This window comes from Babylonia areolata, chromosome 19 (genome assembly GCF_041734735.1).
Source record: "Babylonia areolata isolate BAREFJ2019XMU chromosome 19, ASM4173473v1, whole genome shotgun sequence".
NCBI classification, from domain to species: domain Eukaryota; kingdom Metazoa; phylum Mollusca; class Gastropoda; order Neogastropoda; family Buccinidae; genus Babylonia; species Babylonia areolata.
This window is the reverse complement of record NC_134894.1, coordinates 54,824,099-54,846,147: the sequence shown is the minus strand read 5'-3', so window position 1 is coordinate 54,846,147 and position 22,049 is coordinate 54,824,099. Positions and strand designations below refer to the sequence as shown.

Here is a 22,049-nt window from a genome sequence, read left to right as displayed (position 1 = left end):
CTCACAGGAAGACAACACATTAACTGCCCACTCACAGGAAGACAACACATTCACTGCCCACTCACAGGAAGACACAACACATTCACTGCCCACTCACAGGAAGACACAACACATTCACTGCCCACTCACAGGAAGACACAACACATCCACTGCCCACTCACAGGAAGACACAACACATTCACTGCCCACTCACAGGAAGACACAACACACTCACTGCCCACTCACAGGAAGACACAACACATTCACTGCCCACTCACAGGAAGACACAACACATCCACTGCCCACTCACAGGAAGACACAACACATTCACTGCCCACTCACAGGAAGACACAACACATTGACTGCCCACTCACAGGAAGACACAACACATTGACTGCCCACTCACAGGAAGACACAACACTACACTGCCCACTCACAGGAAGACACAACACATTCACTGCCCACTCACAGGAAGACACAACACATCCACTGCCCACTCACAGGAAGACATCCACACTCACTGCCCACTCACAGGAAGACACAAAACATTCACTGCCCACTCACAGGAAGACACAACACATTCACTGCCCACTCACAGGAAGACACAACACATTCACTGCCAACTTCACAGGAAGACACAACACACTGACTGCCCACTCACAGGAAGGTACAACACATTCACTGCCCACTCACAGGAAGACACAAACACACTCACTGCCCACTCACAGGAAGACACAAACACACCCACTGCCCACTCAACTCACAGGAGAAGTACCAGGACACCTTCATGGTGGCGTTGAGGGCCTCGGAGTACTGGCACGAGTCCCAGCGGTGAGCCACGATCCCCCGCACCACCGTCTTGCCCACGTACGTCTCCGGCACGTTGCCGAAGTGCAGGGCCCCGGACGCCCCGAAGACGTGCGGCATGCCGCGGGAGTTGGTGCGGTACCCGAACATGAAGCGGTCATCCGTCGACGACAGGTCGCCCACCGCGCACTTATCTGCCGACAAGGAGGAAGGTGGCAGGATGGTCGACGCTCAGCATGCCAACACAGAGAGTCCGTGAGGGTGTGGGTTCGAATCCCAGCCGCTCTCGCCCTTTCTCTCCCAAGTTTTGTATTTGTATTTTTGTTTCTTTTTATCACAAGAGATTTCTCTGTGTGAAGTTCGAGCTGCTCTCCCCTGGGAGAGCTCGTCGCTACACTACAGCGCCACCCATTTTTTTTTGTATTTTTTCCTGCGCGCAGTTTTATTTGTTTTTCCTATCGAAGTGGATTTTTCTACATAATTTTGCCAGGAACAACACTTTTGTTGCCGTGGGTTCTTTTACATGCGCTAAGTGCACGCTGCACACGGGACCTCGGTTTATCGTCTCATCCGAATGACTAGCGTCCAGACCACCACTCAAGGTCTAGTGGAGGGGGAGAAAATATCGGCGGCTGAGCCGTGATTCGAACCAGCGCGCTCAGATTCTCTCGCTTACCTAGGCGGACGCGTTACCTCTAGGCCATCACTCCACTTTGACTAGGGAAAATCAAACCCGGGTGTCTAGTCATTCGGATGAGGTCGATAAACCGAGGACCCGTGTGCATAACGCACTTAGCGCACTGAAAAAAAAAAAAAAGAACCCATGGCAACGAGAGTGTTGTCCCCGTGGTAAAAAATTGTATAAAAAGAAATCCACTCTGATAGGGACACAGATACATAAACATGCACTCAAGGCCTGACTAAGCGCGTTGGGTTATGCTGCTGTCAGGCACCTGCCTAGCAGATGTGGTGTAGCTTTTTATGGATTTGTGCGAACGCAGTGACGCCTCCTTGAGAAATTAAAACCGAAAACTGAATTTGTACACAGAAAAGAATAAGAACAAAGATCAAGTCAACTTTGTTGAATCTGTCTCAATTCATTAAAAAAAACAAAAAAAACAACAACCAAAAACCCCATACATGTTATACAATATTTTCGAAATATAACTATCCTACTCGGCTAGATTTCTATACACTTTGGGTCAGTTATTGTGAATGCAATTTGTGTAATTTGAAATTAGATGCTTTTCGTATTCAGATAATACTCTAAACGCAGCATTATTTCATTTACTTAATTTACAAGTCCGTCATGTATACGTGCTGTGTAACCTTGCCACAAACTTTGTTGCTATGTATTGTTTGCCTCTTGCCCATTTTGTCTTTACCATGTGTCCCGATGGGGAATTGTTGGACTAAATCTTGACTTAACTTTGAAACAGACAGGGTAGGGGTGGGGAGAGGGGGTGGGGGGTCAATGTACATGATTAGATGGATCATAGATATGCTGCTGTGCTATCATTTTCAAAACATATATGGTTTTTTTATGATATTTGTTTGTTTGTTTTTTCATCTAAGATCTGAAACAGAATTTAGAAAAAAAAAAAAAAAAGAAAACATGAATGAATGAATAATGAGATCGTAAAATTGATAAGTACATGAGCTTAAAACCAAACAAAAAAACAAACAAAAACTGGACATGACGAAAGTGGATCTGTAGGTATCAGGATGTTGCTCTGGTTAATGAGTGATTTCACACACACACACACATACACACACTCCCCACCCCCCTCACCAACACACACAAACACACTGTCTCCCGCCCTCACACACATACACACTCCCGTCCTAACACACACACACTCCCTACCACCTTTACCTGCCCTCCTCTCTCTCTCTCACACACACACACACTCCCACCACCCTCACCCGCCTTCCTCACACACACAACCGCACACTCTCTCCCTCCCTCCCACCCCCCACACACTTTCCCCCTCGCTTCCCCCACCCTCCCCCCTCCCCACGCACCCACTCTACATACACCCAAACCCCCCCCTCCACAACCCCTACCCCCCCACACACACGCAATGAGTGGAACCCACAGCTGTCGGTGTCGACGAGGATGATCTGGTCGTCGTTGTAGTCGTAGAAGGCGTCGCCCGAGGCCGTGTTGTCGTACTGGGTGACGCGGCCCCGGTTGTTGTCGTAGTCGAAGTACTCCCGGACGAAGACGGTTCGGTTCTGCTCTTCCATGGAGCACTCCACGTTCACCCGGAACACGCTGGAGACTCGGGGCCGCTTCAGGCCTGAAGGAGGGAAAAACTCTCACGAACGTTTCTCCTTTTCTTTTTTTTTTTTTTTGACTCACTTGTGTAAACAAAGTGAGTCTATGTTTTTAACCCGGTGTTCGGTTGTGTGTGTGTGTGTGTGTGTGTGTGTGTGTGTGTGTGTGTGTGTGTCTCTGTGTCTGTGTGTGTGTCTGTGTGTGTCCGTGGTAAACTTTAACACTGACATTTTCTCTGCAAATACTTTGTCAGTTGACACCAAATTAGGCATAAAAATAGGAAAAATTCAGTTCTTTCCAGTCATCTTGTTTAACACAATATTGCAACTCTGGGGATGGGCACAAAAAAATGAAGCCTAATTATATGCAAACTGCATTCACTGTTATATTTATATTTTTTGTATTCTCTAAACTTGGCACTTTGATCTGATATTCTGACACAACAACAAGAGCAGTCATTATTATCATTTTTTGTTCAAACAGGAACTTCTTTTGCTAAGCATGGAAGTTTTATTTATTCTGCAAACGTTTTGGTGCAGGTAGTAAAGAATGGAAATTACTCTGTAATTAATGCTAGGGGACGTAATTTGCTTTAAACTGCTCTTTCTCATCTTAAACATTACATTTTGAAATTATACTCAATACATAAAAAGCTTGTGTGTTTTACACTCAGTGTACAGGCCTTTCACTATGTTCATTCGCCCAAGTGGTCTACAAATACAGAACACATTTTAACGATTAGATTTTTTTTTAAGTGTATCACAAGTGAGTCTTGAAGGCCTTGCCTCTCTTGTTTTTGTTTTTTTTGTTTAGGTTCTGATCGAATAGATTATAAGCTATCTACTCTGGCCTTTTCTGCAGTCAACGGATCTGGCCCCGTCTCGCCAGCTCCGTTCTTCCTCTGATACTCGACTTCTCAGGATACCTCACGTCAGAAGTAAGACCTATGGACACAGATCGTTTTCTTTTCAATCGCCAAAGACGTGGAACAAGCTCCCTGATAACCTCCGTCATTCTGATTCCCTCGCCTCTTTTAAATCTCGTCTCAAAACTCACTTTTCCGTCAGCAATAAGTTCAGTTGTGGCAGGTCCACTTCCTTTGCGTTAGCTGTGCTTGACTATGTGTATATACATATGTATGTGTACATAACTACATGCATGTCTATGAATGTGTATAGTGTGAGCAGATTTCTGGATAGTGTGCTATATAAGTATCCAGTAGTAGTAGTAGTAGTATAGTTCCTGCTGCATTTCCTACTTTTCTTTCGTTTATAATCCATGCTACAATGTTCACATCTCTCTACCTGCGGAGACACCTGTGTCGTAATTAGCAGTTTGTGTGCGTGTGTACATTACGACAAGGGTTTAATAATACGAGACTTTCGATTTCGGCCCGTCAAATTCATTGTAGGGTTTTGGAGACTCGGGAGTAGTCCATGACATCACCCCCAAAACGCCAGAAGAACAGCCAAACTTTACCACGGAAAGCCGGAAGAACAGCTAAACTTTACCACGGAACGCCGGAAGAACAGCTAAACTTTACCACGGAACGCCGGAAGAACAGCCAAACTTTACCACGGAAAGCCGGAAGAACAGCTAAACTTTACCACGGAACGCCGGAAGAACAGCCATACTTTACCACGGAACGCCAAAAGAACAGCCAAACTTTACCACGGGACGCCAAAAGAACAGCCAAACTTTACCACGGGACGCCGGAAGAACAGCCATACTTTACCACGGAACGCCAAAAGAACAGCCAAACTTTATCACGGAACGCCAAAAGAACAGCCAAACTTTACCACGGGACGCCAAAAGAACAGCCAAACTTTACCACGGGACGCCAAAAGAACAGCCAAACGTTACCACGGGATGCCAAAAGAACAGCCATGCTTTACCACGGAACGCCAAAAGAACAGCCAAACTTTACCACGGAACGCCAAAAGAACAGCCAAACTTTACCACGGAACGCCGGAAGAACAGCTAAACTTTACCACGGAACGCCAGAAGAACAGCCAAACTTTACCACGAGACGCCGGAAGAACAGCCATACTTTACCACGGAACGCCGGAAGCACAGCTATGCTATACTTTACCACGGAATGCCAAAAGAACAGCCATACTTTACCACGGAACGCCGGAAGAACAGTAATACTTTACCACGGAACGCCGGAAGAACAGCCATACTTTACCACGGAACGCCAGAAGAACAGCCATACTTTACCACGGAACGCCAGAAGAACAGCCAAACTTTACCACGGAACGCCGGAAGAACAGCCACACTTTACCACGGAACGCCGGATGAACAGCTATACTTTACCACGGAACGCCAGAAGAACAGCCATACTTTACTACGGAACGCCAGATGAACAGCTAAACTTTACCACGGAACGCCGGAAGAACAGCCAAACTTTACCACGGAACGTCGGAAGAACAGCCATACTTTACCACGGAACGCCAAAAGAACAGCCATACTTTACCTCGGAAAGCAAGATAGCATTTTACCCCCCCGAAAAGCCAGCGAGGAAATCACTGCATGTTAGACAGCTTTGACTCTACCCCTTCAAGCGACGCACAGATCCCCGGACATACATCCAGGATTCACCGGCCCTCTCTAAAAAAAAAAAAACAACGCATCCTCTCCACGCACCAAGCCCTGGGCAGCTTGACCTTTAAGGGCAATTTGCCGACATGTGGTTTAACTCCACTTCAAGGACATGGGCGTGGTGTCTTGGTTCGTTCGTTATTTTACCTGGACCAAAGCTTGAGGGTTAACAGATGAGGAGCATACGTTCTTGCTTGTGGTTCAACATTTTGTGAGAAAGACACGAGTGGTGATGCTGTGTAGTCCTTCCTTTCTCTCCCTGCCTTCTCTCTTTTCGTCATTAAAAACACATTCTCTTTCTTTTTCTTTCTTTTTTTTTCTTTTTCTCTCTCCTACTGATTGATTGTTCTACTTGGTAATTTAAAATGTGTCCAGGCTAAATGCGAGTTAGGCATGAAGCAAAAACCCCTCCTTTCTTTTAAACACACACACACAAGTTTCAAGTTTAAAGTTTTAATTATCCTTTCACTCCTATTTGAGTATGGAGGATTACTGCAAAATAATCTTTTCGTGCCCAGAACAAACATTTCCAAATACACAACAATGTCACATAAAAGTTGAGAAAACACAAATGTCTTTTAACTCCAAAAGTATAACTAGGCAACATTTGCAAATCTAATCATCTTACAGCTATAATGACTTTTTTTTGCCTCCTTTGAACATATTACAAAAATTAATTACACACACACACACACACACACAAATACGCACGCACACGCGCACGCACACACACACCGAGTGCAAACAGGCATCGATACACTATCCTCCATTCCCACCACCACCACCACCATCACCCCTCGACATACTTCTTCCCCCATCACTGACTCCCGCCCCCCCACCTTCCCACCTTTCAACCCCCTCCATCCCCCACCCCCAATCCCCTCCCACTTCCCAGCCCCACCTCCCAACCAAGGGGGCGTGACATACCCGAGGAGGAGGCCGGGGAGGTGCAGATGCCATCAATACGGGTGGAGGAGGCGGGGCCACACCCCCACACCGCCAACAGAACCACCACCACCACCACCACCACTGACGACAGCGCTTGGGTCGACATTGCTCTGCACAGGATGCGACTGGACAATGCAACACACACACACACACACACACACACAAAAGAAACACAACACACACACACAAAACAACAAAAAAAAAAAACACACACACACACAAGAAACACAAAACACACACACACACCCAAACACACACACACACCCAAACACACACACACACACTGTTAATCGTCTACAGTGATACGTTTTAACACACCACTTTAATACACGTTCAGGCTCGCTCGCGCGGGACGCACACGCAAACAGAAAATCAACCAACCAACCAACCAGCCAAACAGAAGAAATGGTTGGTGTTGCCCGGTTTGCGACGCACCCTCCCCAGATCGAACAGCTCGAATTTTACACACAGAAATAGTCGTGGAAAAAAAAGAAGTAATACAACACACACACACACACACACACACGCACACACACACACAGAACACACACACACACACACACACACACACGCACACACACACACAGAGAAGACAACGCATACGTAGATCATCAGCGCTCTTCTCTTGTTCCTTTTGAGAAAGACGGCCCCTCGTTCAGCTTTGGGAAATGGAAGAGTATACGACATGAGTCAGAATAAATAAGGAAAAAAAATTGAGTCAAAACATAAAATATATCAGTGCCACTCTCACGTACGGTTTCTATCGTATATGGCAGGCCACACACACACACACACACACACACACACACACACACACGCGCGCGCGCACACACGTACGCAAGGTCTCCTTTCTTATATTCTTTATATATATTTTTTTTAACCGTGATACTCGTCTTCAGCCTTCTCACGGACCCTTTGGTCCTACAATGACATCAACGATGGTGACGATGCCTTGTTTCACTTTTCCACTCGAATGTCAACTTTCCAGCTTCAACATGGTATGTGAAAAACTGAAATGATTTTGATAATGACCGTGTATTTTGACTGCTGGTAATGCAAACGAGATTACCATAATCCTGATAATAACAAACAGACATGAAGAAGAAGACGAAGAAGAATGATGATGATGATGATGATGATGACAAACATTGGGATTTATGATACTGATGATGGCAATAGAATCACCATCATCGACATATAATATCAACCAACGACACAAAAGGAGGGGGAAGTAGAAAAGGATAACAAGAACAAGAGCGCAACAAGAACAAGAACAAGAAGAAAGCTCTTTGTAAAAAATTCTTACATACAGTTAAAACGAGCAGAAAACACACTCACCTTGGCCACTAGCGTATGCCGAGCTCCAGAACTACTCAGGGTCACTCACTGTCTTGTCAGCACATGATTCTGATAACTGCAATCATATCACACGTACACACACACACACACACACCGGCACACACTCACACAGACTGACAACCACTGCGTAGCCCTGGTCAGTTTACCTATGATGGCCTGATAACATAACGTGCACAGACCTCCCGTATCATTTATCTGAGTGTTGAAAGCATTATACCTGCACATCCGAACACACTCGTCTATTTATTCATTTATCTAATTATCTTTCTATTTGTTTGTTTGCTTGTTCGTTCGTTTATTTAGTTCATCAATTTATTTATTTGTTTATTTACCTCTCTTTAATATCTATATTTAAAAAGTGCCTGCGAATGAGGAAAAATGGAATGAATTCATAGGCTGGACGAAAACGTAATTTTGAGAGCTGTGAAACTGTTTGTTACAAAACACGTATTTCAATGAAGTGCCACCCCCCCCTCTCTCTCTCTCTCTCATTGTGACCATCCACTACCACGACACATTCATGAAGTGAATCTTTTAATGTTGAGATTTTGAGCACTTTCATATGACATTGATTCTTACCAACGTTTTAAAACCGCTTACTCGGAACTTTCATCAAGTCCTATGCTTAAGTGCAAGCGCGCACATTGCTTTACTTTGCGGTCGCCTTATTATGCTGCCGTGGAAGTTTGAGTGGGCTTTTTTTTTTTTTGTATATAACGATTTTCATCCTGCCGTTTAGGGTTCATGCTGTGTATGTTTGCGTATCCGTACTCCGCCTAACGCCGGAATGCATTACGGGAATTTTAAACGTACTCATTTGTTCTTATGTATGTGCATACATGAAATTATTCCCATGAATGGAATTATGGCGCTAGAGCTCGGCACATTATGTTGACCCTGGAGTTCGGAAAATAAACTTTTGTTCTTATCCACCATCAAGGTGCCGACTCAGGATTCAAACCAACAACCCTCAACCTTAAAGTCCAACTCTCTAACTAACCACTCGGCTATTGCCCCCATCTTGTCTTGCGGCGGTGTGTGATGTAGAGTGGGCTGGGGGGTGTAAAGTAGGTTGGTATGTGTCAATGAGCCAGTGTGTATGTATGTATGTATGTATGTATGTATGCGGACGGTCTGCGCGTGTCCAAGGGTATAAGACTGGTCCCAACACAGAATCATTCATAACAGCATGTGCTGTTAAACTAGACAACAACGGTGGAAGAGAGAGAGAGAGAGAGAGAAAGAGAGAGAGAGAGACCGACAGACAGACAGACAGACAGACAGACAGACAGACAGGCAGGCAGAGGTATAGATAGACAGTCAGACAGATAGAAACAGACAGACAGACAGACAGACAGATAGACAAAGGTACAGATAAGAGATAGAGACCGATCGACAGACAGACAGACACAAAGAGAGAGAGAGAGAGACAAACGAGACAAACACAGAGACACGGAGAGACAGACAGACAGACAGACGGACCGACAGACAGACAGATAGAGGTATAGATAGAGAGACAGTCAGACAGACAGAAAGAGATAGACAGACAGACAGACACAGAGAGTGAATGAGAGAGTGACACAGAGAGACAGAGTGAGAGAGAGAGAGAGAGAGACAGAGAGAGAGAGGGGCCGAAAACCTACTGCGGATGCTATCAACGTTGTTATCGGACAGGGACAGCTTGTTACTGACCACCGCAACACTTACTGTTCAATACGCTGATAACGCTTCTTTTATCATTGCTGTGGTGTGTCACTGTCTCTTTACAGCGAGACAGAGAGAGAGAGAGAGAGAGAGAGAGGAGGAGGAGAGAATAGAATAGAATAATTATGTCTTTATTACCAAGTGTACTGGGGTCACAACGAATATTAGGGCGGAGGGGGGGAGGAGGAGGAGGGGGAGGGGAGAGGAGAGGGCGGCGGGGGGGGGGGGGGGGGGGGGTAGAAACATAAAATGTACAAACATAAATCGAAAATCATACACATAAGCTGCATGTCACATGTGGATGGGGTTGATGACTAGATCTTCAGGTAAGTGGTTGTTAATTGCAAAAGAGAGAGAGAGAGGCAGACAGAGAGAGGCAGACAGAGAGAGAGCGAAGCAGACACAGAGAAAAAGTGAGACAGAGAGAGAGGGAGAGAGAGAGAGAGAGAAAGACACAGACAGAGGTATAGATAGAGACAGAAAGAGAACTGAACTGAACTGAAAAATGTTTTAATGCCATTGACATTACAGTCCTATTGGCATGGGACACATCAGAACAATCGTTTAACAACATCAAAACAAACAAAACAAAAAAACAGCATGAATACATGAATCAAAGTCGCAGAAACAACCCTGCAAAGAAAATCACAAGATCTGTTGAAAGACAATAAAAAAAAAAACACTTGTGTCGAAAACGGTTTTACCCACGCTCGACAAACTCACGGCGTGCGCAACCGAAAAGTATGAAAAAAAAAGAAAAAAAAAGAAAAGTAAACCTATGCATATTCAGTTAATTTGCACTTTCTCCGTGCACATTAAAAACGATACAAATGTCGGCTTCTTTGAGTCGACCATCCAACCTAAACGCTATGACAGTTAAAACTTTAGTGTGATTATTTCTTAACTTTCGAGACTGTAATTCTTTTGTTGGAGCAATTCTTGCTACGAAAGTGCCAAGCAAGGGCGATAAATTTAGCAAGTGACCGAATTATCTTTACATTATTTGACAAAAGGAGATGGATGATGTCCCTTTCAACTGAAACACTTTCTTTAAAAACTTCACATTTTTTACGGATATCACTGTAGGCGTTACACACAAAAAGAAAATGAATTTCGTCTTCTGTCTGCGCCCCACACATAGGGCATGGGGGTCGAATGGATGTGTCAATGGAGTACCATCTTTTACTGGCATTCAGCCCCAATACCCTGAGCCTGAACCGAGCAAGACTAAGTCTGTGCCATTTATTGTTTAGAACTGAAATATATTTTTCCGTCTCAAATATGCTCTTGAATGAAAGAAACCAGCTATATTTTTCCGAATCTTCTAAATGAGAATGCCAATCCTGTTTGTGTGAAGAAATAAGTCTATCTTTAAATTCAGAGAAGAATATTTTCACATCACTAACTCCTTGACACATCCAAACAATCCCGAAACATTCTGCACATAGTATGCCCAGTTATGCTTTCGAGATTCAAGTTGATTTAACATCATGTTGTACGCTTGTCATCGTATTCTTTCAGATGGAAGCTGTGATACCCTAAGCCAGTATTTAATGCATTTCATCCAAGTGTGAGAGAGAGACACAGACAGACAGAGAGAGAGGGGAGGTGAGGGGGAGACAGAGATAAAGACGGAGGGAGATAGAGGCAGAGAGAGAGAGAGAAAGAGAGAGAGGGAGGAGAGAGATATTCTCTCAACATGAACTGAGAAACGACCTTTACAGGTTTTACCTACTTATTCGACATTCATTTATTTATCTAGTTAATTTATGAATGTATTTATGTTTTGACAGTGCAAGTTTCAATGTGTTGTTCATGTCTGTATATATTCATGTACTTATTTTCAATCATGGTTCATTAATTGCTTCTCTGCTTCATTTATTCGCTTATTTGTCTATCTGTTTACTTGCTTCATTTCATTTAATTAGACTCATTCATTCATTTCATTCATTCGTTCACACTTTTGTGTATTTATATTTGTCGTTATTTGACAGGCAAGCAAATCAACACATATACAGACAGGCAGGTGGGCTATGTACAGTTGAGATTCCAGTCATAATTGACCACAAATGTTTATACGCACGCGCGCGCGCGCACACACGTGTGTGTATATGTGTATGGGTTGTAGGTATGTAAATTTGTGTGTGTGTGTGTGTGTGTGTGTGTGCGCGCGCGCGCGCGCGAGCGCGTTGCGTGTGTGTGTGTGTGTGTGTGTGTGATTATCTGTGTGTTAATGTGTGTGTTCGTTCTTTAGTTTTGCGTCTTTTCACTATCAGTGATATTGAACGTTAAAAAGAAAAAAGGGGGGACGGAGGGCGGGGGGCGTGGGGGGTGGGGGGGGGGGGCAGGGGAGGGGTAGGGGGGAGGGGTAGGGAGGAGGGGAGGGGAGATGAAAACAGAAAAGGTAGAAAACTAAAAAAGAACAAAAATGAATAACTAACATGCAATTACATTTAACAGTAACAATTCAATAATAATAACGATAATAATCAGAAACCATTGACACAATTCTGAAGTGCATTAGAGGAATGTAGAAATAGGGCTATGAACTAATGCCTGTGAAAGTTCGACCATAAGAACCTCGTCAGAAATAACTTTACAAAAATCACCTGTAGAATATTTATTCTCTTTGAAATACTTGGGCAAGAAGGTACGTAACTGCTGGCAGTGAAACAAACAATGATGCAAGCTGAACTGCTTACCACAGATGCATGTAACATTTTTACTATACTTTGTCTTCAGCGCATCAAGTTTTATACGGAAGAAAGTGGAGGTTATTAATCTTGTATAGCAAGCTGATGGATTCGGTATCTTTTCTTTAATAATATTCTCGGGGAATAATGTTCCTTTATGTTTTAAAAACTTTTTCTTCCATCGGTTATGCAATCGACCCCATGCTGATTTTTCTAACAAAGTGTTTGCCTCTTTTACGGAAAGATGGACATGTATTTTTGTCGATTTTTCTGAATCTTGTGCTCCTCTTTTAGCTGCTTTATCAGCAGCTTCATTGCCATGAATGCCCACATGAGAAGGCACCCAACAAAAACTGACCTCAGTCCCTTTAATCCTTAAACAATGTACCAAATGATTTGCCTCACTAAGTAAGTCAGGTCTTGTTTCAATGCTAAATAATTCTAGAGCATAAAGTACTGATTTGGAATCAACAAAGAATGCTGTTTTCGAGAAAACTATTTGGTGGCTCACTAAGTAGTTCAGAGCTTGTATAATAGCAATTTGCTCAGCTGTGAATATGGAAAGATGTTTTCCAATAAAGTAAGATTTTTCAACTTTAAAGGCAGGAATATAGAAAGCCGCACCAGCATTTTTGTCATCAAGAACAGATCCATCTGTAAATATATGGAGATGATTCCGATATTTTTCTGCTATATGAATTCTGGCAGTACTTGTGATATTGATGTTTTCTTCCTTTTTTGTTTCAGAATAAGTGATATCAAAATCTGCTTTCAACATTTCCCAAAAAAAGAACAGGAGAATGATGTCGTTGTGCAGCTAACTCTTTCATGTTAACATCAGATTCTTCTAACAGATTTGAAACTGTTTCTTGTGATGACATGGCTTTAGCTCTTTTAGGATAATCAATGTCAGATCATACTGTCAGTTCATTAGCAGTGCAATTTTTTGTCATTGAAGTGTATCTCACAGCGAATTTTGCTGTTGCTAACTCACGATATTCATTTAAGGGAAGAATTCCGGCTGTTTTGTATGTTTCCTGATTGGATGCACGAGTGGGCACTCCGAAGGCAATTTTGATAGCCTTACAGTCTACACTTTGAATCTTTTGTAATATATATTTAGGTGCACTGAAAAATATTTCTTGTGCATAGGCTATATTAGATCTTACAAGGGCCATGGCAAGATGAATCAATGTTTTTGTATCCATTCCCCAGGGTAAGCGGCTTATAATTTTCATAAACTTGATACTTTTCCTTGCCTTTGTTAAGATGTAATCAAAGTGAATGTTCGAGGTCAGGTTCGAAGTAAGATAAACACCTAAAAACTTCACCACCTGTTTATAATCAATGACATCACCAAGTAATTTAAAAATGGGTATGCTAGAAGGGTTACCACCTGAATTAAACATCATAATACTTGTTTTTTCAGTCGACAGAGCTAGACCATTTTCAAACATATAGTTACCAAGGTTATCAAGATCAGATTGATACAAACGACATATGTAATTCTGTGCTCTTTGTGGGGTTGACTTTTTATAGATTGACACCCATCCACATACTTATATCATCAGCATACTGTACTGTAAAACTGTACTGTAATGTATGTGTGTGTGTGTGTGTGGGGGGGGGGGTGTATGTATCTGTATATGTATTATTGTGTTTATTCATAAAAGCGTTTGTGTGCGTGGTTGTGTGTAAGTATGTGTGTTTGTGTGTGCGCGAATGTTTGTTGTATGTGTGCGTGTGTGTGTGTGTTTCTTTACCTGCCAACATGACTTGGTCGTTGCGCTGTTCCCTCTTTCTGTGGTCGCATTTGGTTTACTCAGCCTTTGACAACTGTGGCAGTTCAGTTCATAAGGCACGTTGAAGTCCGTGCGATCCGAGTATCACGTGCGCTTTTGCAACTGACAACTCTGCGTTCGTCAACTCTTCACCTGAACAGCAACAACTCAGGGGTGGGAGTATGGTGGAGGTATGGGGGACGTTCGGGAGGATGGGGGTGTATTGCCAGCCATTGGCTGGTTTAGTTTGTTTTCCCTCGCATGCGCAAAACTTGCTGTGCAAAACGGGGGCGCCATTTGCTTTCTTTTCCTTTACAGCTTGTTGTCTTCAGTTTAACGTCTTTCCACTTGAAATGATATTAGATTTGCAGCGTGTTCGTGAGGGAGGGAGACCTGGGGTTTGTTTGCAGGATAATGTGCCAGAATAATCAGTTCATATGATTGTGGGCCCTCAACAATCAAGACAAAGAAGAAGAAGAAGAGTATTCTTTGGATTATTAGGTTATCACAAAATCCTATTTTTGCACCTAATTTACCGTCAATTTTTGTGCATTACTGACATGATATTACCATTAGATGTTGTTAACCATTTTCAGTGGATTTCCACTATTTTGTATGTTATTTTTACTCAATGCGGATTCGATCAGTCACTAAACAACGTGCCACCATCTTATTTTTTTCCCGTCTTTTGGCCCCACAAACCATGGGGATGTAACCGATAGGTGCAATAATTTAGGATGCTAAAATTGGACATTACCTTTGGCCATTACGGCATTTGAGAGGGGAAGAAATGTAGAAAATATATTGCAGTTGTTTTTTTTTAACCAACTCACAACTTTCTCCGTCGTAGAAACGAAACAATGGAAAGAGAACGTTGGAAGAAATGTGTGTATTGCCATTGTTAGTACGTGTTAGTCACGGAATAGTGTTTTTAGTATTAGTCATGGAATGTTTAAGACTTGCTCCGCACACACGGCATGACGCTATTCCAGGCCTTCTGTCTTGCCGTTGATCGCCAACATCTTGCGGCACCTTCCCGGTAGGGGCAGAGAGACAAAAGAAGGAAAAGTCGTTGGATACGGTATTAATATAGTAAGTCGTGGAATATAGTTAATATTCAGTGGTCGTAGAATATAGTGTTGCTAGTATTAGGCCAAGAACATGGTGCTAGTGATTTTAGTCCCGGTGTAACAGGCCAGACACCAACCCTGTCCAGAGTATACTCCTATATAAAGCGGAATGTTAGCTTTTAATTAGTTCTGGAATATACCGTTTATAGAAATTAGTCACGGAATATAAATTTTGGGGGGTATGCTTTATTCATGAAATATGTTGATAGTAATGGTCGTGGAGTACAGTATTTGTATGAATCAGTCATGGAATATATTATTGGTATTGATTGGTCAAGGAATATATTTTTGTTATGGATTAGGCACAGAATAGCGTTGGCATTAATTAGTCATGGAGTATAGTGTTGGTGTTGATAAATCACGGAATATAGTGTCAGTGTTATTCATGAAACATATCAACAGTAATCATAGAATAGTGTTAGTATTAGTCATTTGATATAGCATTGTTGGAAGAAATCAATCATGGGACATAGTGTAATTATCATTAATTTTGGTAATGAACAGTGTTGGTATTAATCAGTCATGGAATATGTCAGCATTATTAAGTCATTGAATATAGTTTTTGTATTAATCAGCCATAGCCTTTTGTGTTGCTTGCATTAATTGATCAAATAGTGTTCTTGGTATGCCATTCAAATTACGTTGTTGCAGTCATCACTGAATAGTGTCGCTAGTTGTCGCTATGTAGTATAGTGTCGTTGGTATTAACTCGTCCTTATTACAGTGGTATTAGTATCATTTAGTCATTGGATATAGTGTTTTCAGTTTTAGACATGGGATATAGTGTTACTCGTAGTGCTTTGGTTGTTTTGTGACAGTAATGAAGTTAATGGGATAGCAATTTATAATGTAATAATAATATTATTTTGTAATATATGTAATAATAATAATGATAGTAAAATAATAATAATAAATATTATTAGTATAATATAATAATAATAATTAGTAGTAGTAGTAGTAGTATAATTTAATAATAGTAATAATATAATAAAAGTATGATAATAATATGATAATGATAATAAAAATATAATAATAATGATATAACCCCCCTTCCATCCCTTTCTCCGACAGCATGTACCGGTGTGACTGAATATTTTTGATTGTACGTGTATAGGATGCTACGAGTCCCCTCTCTCTCTCTCTCTGTCTCGCTGTCTGTCTGTCTGTCTATGTGTGTGTGCATAAGTAGGGTTTGTATGTATGTGCATGTGGTGTTATGCGTTTGTGTGTGTGATCAGTTGTGTGTGCGTGAGTGTGTGTATGTGCGTGTGTGTGAATGCGTGAGCATGTGTGTCTTCTGAGTGTATATGTTTGTGTGAGTCTGTGCGTGTGCGAGCGCATGTGTGTGTAATCAGTTGTTACGATATGTTTTCCTTTTCTATATTTTGTGATAAGCTTTGGAGGAATATACAGGTTTTTGTCTTTTTACAAGGTATGGGTCGTGCACGACCCACACAAGCTTTGGAGGAATATACAGGTTTTTGTCTCTTTAAAGGTATTCCGTGTGTAGTCAAAAGCGACAGCGGTATGGGTCGTGGACGACCCACATGAGCTTCTAAGTGTAGTCAAAAGTGACAGCCAGCGGAGGTTAAGACATGAAAAAAAGGGAAAACACAAAAAGAACATACCCCCAAATCGTTCCAGTGCCTTTGCAGACATACGCACTGCAAGACAATGAAGCGGTAAGCACTGGTGTTTCATTGTTCATCCTCCATACTCGACAGGAGTAAGTTACAATGTATTTTAAGTATATATGTTCTACATTCCTGACCCAGATATCGACCAACCAGAAAACAGTCATTTTGTAAAACTTGCAGATAGAAGCTAGCTTTCGCTGGTGCGTAGAAGTATATAAATTACGAAACCAATAGTCAAAATGAAATAAGAGAAAATTCATGGAAATATACCTTTGTCCTACAACCAACGAGAAGACATCAACGGCGATTCTCCAATTTTCAAATTTAAGGGGAGCAAGCGTGTAACAGGAAATGCACGTCATAAAATGAATTAAAGCTAGAGTTAATTCCCCTGGACTGTTCCACCCATGAATTAACGCTGACTTGAGCGAGAACACAAAACGAAATAAAATAACAGAAAAAAAGTTTGCTTTCGAGTGTCATTCGCTTTCACGGTTCGCAGTCATTAATTAGTCAATGAATAAATAAATCATGACTGAACTGGGCGTTTAAAGGAAAATAAAAGTTAGTGTGACAGTCATTTGGATACGTCGACCCTCACTATCTTGTTTAGGACGGTGATTTTAACTCACTCAGTACGGCCAGCCCTCTCTTCTCCTCTACACAGACCCCTCGGATGTCCAGTGGGTGTCTGAATGACCCAGCCTTTAGCTTCCGTCGTCAGAATTGTGGTATTCTTTGTCAACGTTCACGTCTTCAGTATAAGAGTCTTCCGCTTGCAATATTTTGATGATGGTAATTGGGGTGAAACGCTGTTAACGTCGTCTCTTTCGCCGTTCGTATCGAGAGTTAATGAAGGCTCAACATACAGGCGAAGTTACTGTTCTGTAACTTAACACCCAGAATGACCATTAACGCACCGCACCTCACAGCGATTGTGTGTTTACCGAAACATTAAGTTATCTCCATCACAAACGTTACCAAGGACATTTACGTGTCTTCGTTATAGTTTCAAACCAAACGTTTCTTTTTGTACCAAAATACGTATTCCTATTGCAGATACTGCACATTCAACAGCTCTGTGCCAACCAGAGCTTTAATTCATCTTCATCACATACCAGTCAATTCTTTGTTTTTCAAAATAGTTTTATTTACATAATCAACATCACAGACTCTGCACACCAACTGCTTACTTCTTATCTTCCAAAATATTATATGTACATCAACACCAACACAGTTACTGCACACCAAATTGTTTCTTTTTTTTTCTCTTGTAACATGGTCATTGGTATCATCAACATCATCACAGTTAACTGCACCACCACGTTGTTCTTTTCTCTTGTAATTAATATTCATTGATACAATCAACATCACCGGCCACAGTTAATGCACAGCAAGTTTTTGTTCCTTCTTCCAACAGATAATTGTAACAATCCTGTTACACAACAAGTTGTTCTTCTCTCTGCCAATATGTAGAATGAATTAATCGCACTGTAAACAAAGCTGTTCCGTCTCGTTTGAAATATAAATTGATTCACCCCATATCATCGCAATACCTGCATATCGATTATCGATTAATATCCACTCAGGGTGTTGGTCTTAATCACACGCACTGCACTTTGAAGTGACTCTTTAAATTAAAGGTCCATCAAACCTTTTAAGTTCGCTCATCACTAATCCGCTCTTTGTCACTGGGTTCTGTTGATCGACACTGACATCACTTGTCATAACAATAAAATGTTCATTTCGAACATACACACACATACACATGCATACACACACACACCCCTACGCAAGAGGGGGAATGTGTGTGTGTGTGGTTGTGTGTGATATATATATAAGTATCGAAGGAGAGAGTGAGTGAGTAAATGAGAGAGAGAGAATGAGCGTGTGTGTGCTTTTGTTTGTTTGCTTGTTTATGTGTGCGTTCATGCCCATGCCTGTGGTTGTACTTTCCCCATGCATATAACACCCTATAACTATGTACAAAAAGATTCCAACAGCACACAGCTGGTCCATATCGAACACACACCCCTGCCATTCACGTTATCCATTCATACAGTCCACACACAGCGCACGCACACACACACATGACAAAATATCACAGTCCTCTTACCCCTCCTCCTACTACAGTCTGCACACTGGGTGAATGATATATATATATATATATATATATATATATATATATATATCTCACATCACTTCATACCGCATTTTGTATAAATGGCATGCCACATTTCACCTCGTGCCAACGTCAATAATCTGCCATCCGTTTTAATGTTACAGTTCTCACAAACAGCTCATGCCCTGGTTGTATTATTTTGCCATTCATAAAGTATTCTGGGTGAATTAAACTTCTCAACTTCGTACCCAGTACTGTACTGTGCCATTCATAATAATAAAAAAAAGCAACAACAAAAAGGAAACATTCTGGAACCTCGCGTCTCTGTCTTTAATCTGCCGTTCTGGAAACAGTGTGGATGTTTCACTGAACAGTATCTCATGTCTAATTCAGGCCTCCAGTCATTGTTTCCTTCACTCACACTCAGTCATTCGATTGTACTTTCATTCATTGATTCATTCTTTCATTAACTCGTTCATTTAGTCATTCATTCGTCTTTCTTTCTTCCTTCCTTCCTCCTATTTTCCTTTCCTTCTTAAGATACTGTGGAGTGGACGGGTGGGGTGGAAGGTTTCTTACCTTTTCAAATACCACACGCTACCTTCACAACACTTCCTGATCACAGCATCCCAGCTGTTGTTGCTCGTCACAGATTTACCACACTGTAACTCCTCGTCACAACGTTCCAGCAGTGTAGCTCTTCGTCACAGCTTTCCCTTAATAGAGTTCCTCGTCACAGCTTTCCCTTAATAGAGTTCCTCGTCACAGCTTTCCCTTAATATAGTTCATCGTCACAGTTTTCCACTAGTGTAGCTCTTCGTCACAGCTTTCCCTTAATATAGTTCATCGTCACAGCTTTCCACTGGTGTAGCTCTTCGTCACAGCTTTCCCTTAATATAGTTCATCGTCACAGCTTTCCACTGGTGTAGCTCTTCGTCACAGCTTTCCCTTAATATAGTTCATCGTCACAGCTTTCCACTGGTGTAGCTCTTCGTCACAACTTTCCCTTAATATAGTTCATCGTCACAGCTTTCCACTGGTGTAGCTCTTCGTCACAACTTTCCCTTAATATAGTTCATCGTCACAGCTTTCCACTGGTTTAGCTCTTTGTCACAACTTTCCCTTAATATAGTTCATCGTCACAGCTTTCCACTGGTTTAGCTCTTTGTCACAGCTTTCCCTTAATATAGTTCATCGTCACAGCTTTCCACTGGTGTAGCTCTTCGTCACAACTTTCCCTTAATATAGTTCATCGTCACAGCTTTCCACTGGTGTAGCTCTTCGTCACAACTTTCCCTTAATATAGTTCATCGTCACAGCTTTCCCTTAATAGAGTTCCTCGTCACAGCTTTCCCTTAATAGAGTTCATCGTCACAGTTTTCCGGTATAGTTGCTCCTCGTCATGTAGCTTTCGATAGTGTAGCTCCTCGTCACAGAATTCTGTTGTGTAGTTCATCTTCACAGTTTTCCGGTAGTTTAGTTCCTTATCACAGCTTTCCTGTAGTATAACTCCTCGTAACAGCTTTCGGGTTGTATAGCTCCTGTCCACCGCTTTCCAGAAGCAAATAGCTCCTTTCCGGTAGTATAGCTCCTCGTCACATCTCTGCAGCAATGTAACACCTGTTCACAGATCACCGGTGGTGAAGCTCCTCCACATCTCTCTTGTGGTGTAGCTCCTCGTCAATCTCCTGTAGTATAGTTTCTCATCAAATCTTTCCGGCAGTATGGCTCTCGTCACAGCTTTGCGATCTTAATAGCTCCTCATCACAGCTTTCCAGCAACACATTCGCTCTTCCCTCGTAACCGCTTTCCGGCACAGACGTAGTTCTTTGTCACACATTTCCAGCAACAACCACTAAAGCGAACATTATGCCCTTTGCCATTTTCTTTAACGACCACATTCCTGCATTCAGTTATCCATTCATACAGTCTGCAAGCACATAAACTGATAAAAGATCTCTGCCACTCTGCAATATCATTATGTCTTTTTGCCATTTCCCTTATCGATCACATCCGCCGTTCACTTTTTCTAATCGCTTAAACGTTCGCAGCACACATAGAAAAAAGACCAAATATTTCCGTGACACCACCAGATCGTTATTCCCTCACGCCGTTAGCCTTATCAAGCACATCCCGCTGTTCAGTTTCCCATTCAGCACATAAATGATACAATACTCCTGCTCACACTACAACGTGTCATTTCGACCTTTTTGTCACAACCTTTATCGGCACACGCTGATGATAAAAACACCTCTGCCGTGCCATCATGTAATATCGTGCCCCTATGGCCTTTCGTAACCCCGCCCCACCCCCTGCTCGCCCCTAACACTTTCCCCCCTCTCTCTCTCTCTCTCTCTCTCTACAATTCCTCCACCACACTTTCGCCATGCCTAAGCCAGCCCCGCCTTCCCTGCCACCCCCCTCCTCCCACCACCACCACCCCACCACGACTACTTTCCTCTCGCTGTCTTACCAGTCCTCCATCACATATTGGCCATGCCCCTCCCCGTGCCACCCCTTAGGGGAGTCCGCAACCACACACTTTGGCCACAAGTAACCCAGCTCCCCCACCCCCTTCATGCTCGCCCTCCACCTCCCCCCCCTCCCCCCAACTTTCCCCCCCCTCTCTCTCTCTCACTGCAAGTCCCCCACCACACTTTGACCATGTGTAACCGCCCTGCCCTCCCTCCCCCACCCCCCAACACTCCCCCTCCCCTCTCTCTACGTCCTCCAGCATGTTCTGAGTGCCGAGACAGGTGTGACGGCCATCCCCTCCACACCACATTACACTCTCCCTCTCCCTCTCTCTCGCCAACTCCTCCACCACACTCAGACTGCTGTGGCGGCCATCTAGTCTGATCAGATTTTGTCTTATAAATGGCCAAACCTAGAAGAAAAAATTCGATAAAAAATGAGTTAAATATTCCCCTCCACACCACATTCCTCTGTGAGTGTGTATCTCTCTCTTCCCCTCCCCCAGCCCCAATCCCCTCCGCCCCCCAACACC

At 42.7% G+C, this 22,049-nt stretch overlaps 1 protein-coding gene across 1 annotated transcript in view; it reads right to left on the bottom strand.

Annotated features, from left to right (window-relative positions):
- LOC143294212 (uncharacterized) overlaps positions 1 to 8,076 on the bottom strand; it is a 33,520-nt gene extending 25,444 nt beyond the window's left edge. The window contains exons 1-4 of the mRNA XM_076605643.1: positions 7,955 to 8,076; positions 6,596 to 6,741; positions 2,886 to 3,089; positions 744 to 980 (exon numbers count right to left, since the gene is read on the bottom strand). Of these exons, the coding sequence (XP_076461758.1) occupies positions 744 to 980; positions 2,886 to 3,089; positions 6,596 to 6,722 (568 nt within the window). The 5' untranslated portion in view covers positions 6,723 to 6,741; positions 7,955 to 8,076. The remainder of the gene's footprint in view (positions 1 to 743; positions 981 to 2,885; positions 3,090 to 6,595; positions 6,742 to 7,954) is intronic.
- Between the last annotated feature and the right edge of the window lie 13,973 nt (positions 8,077 to 22,049).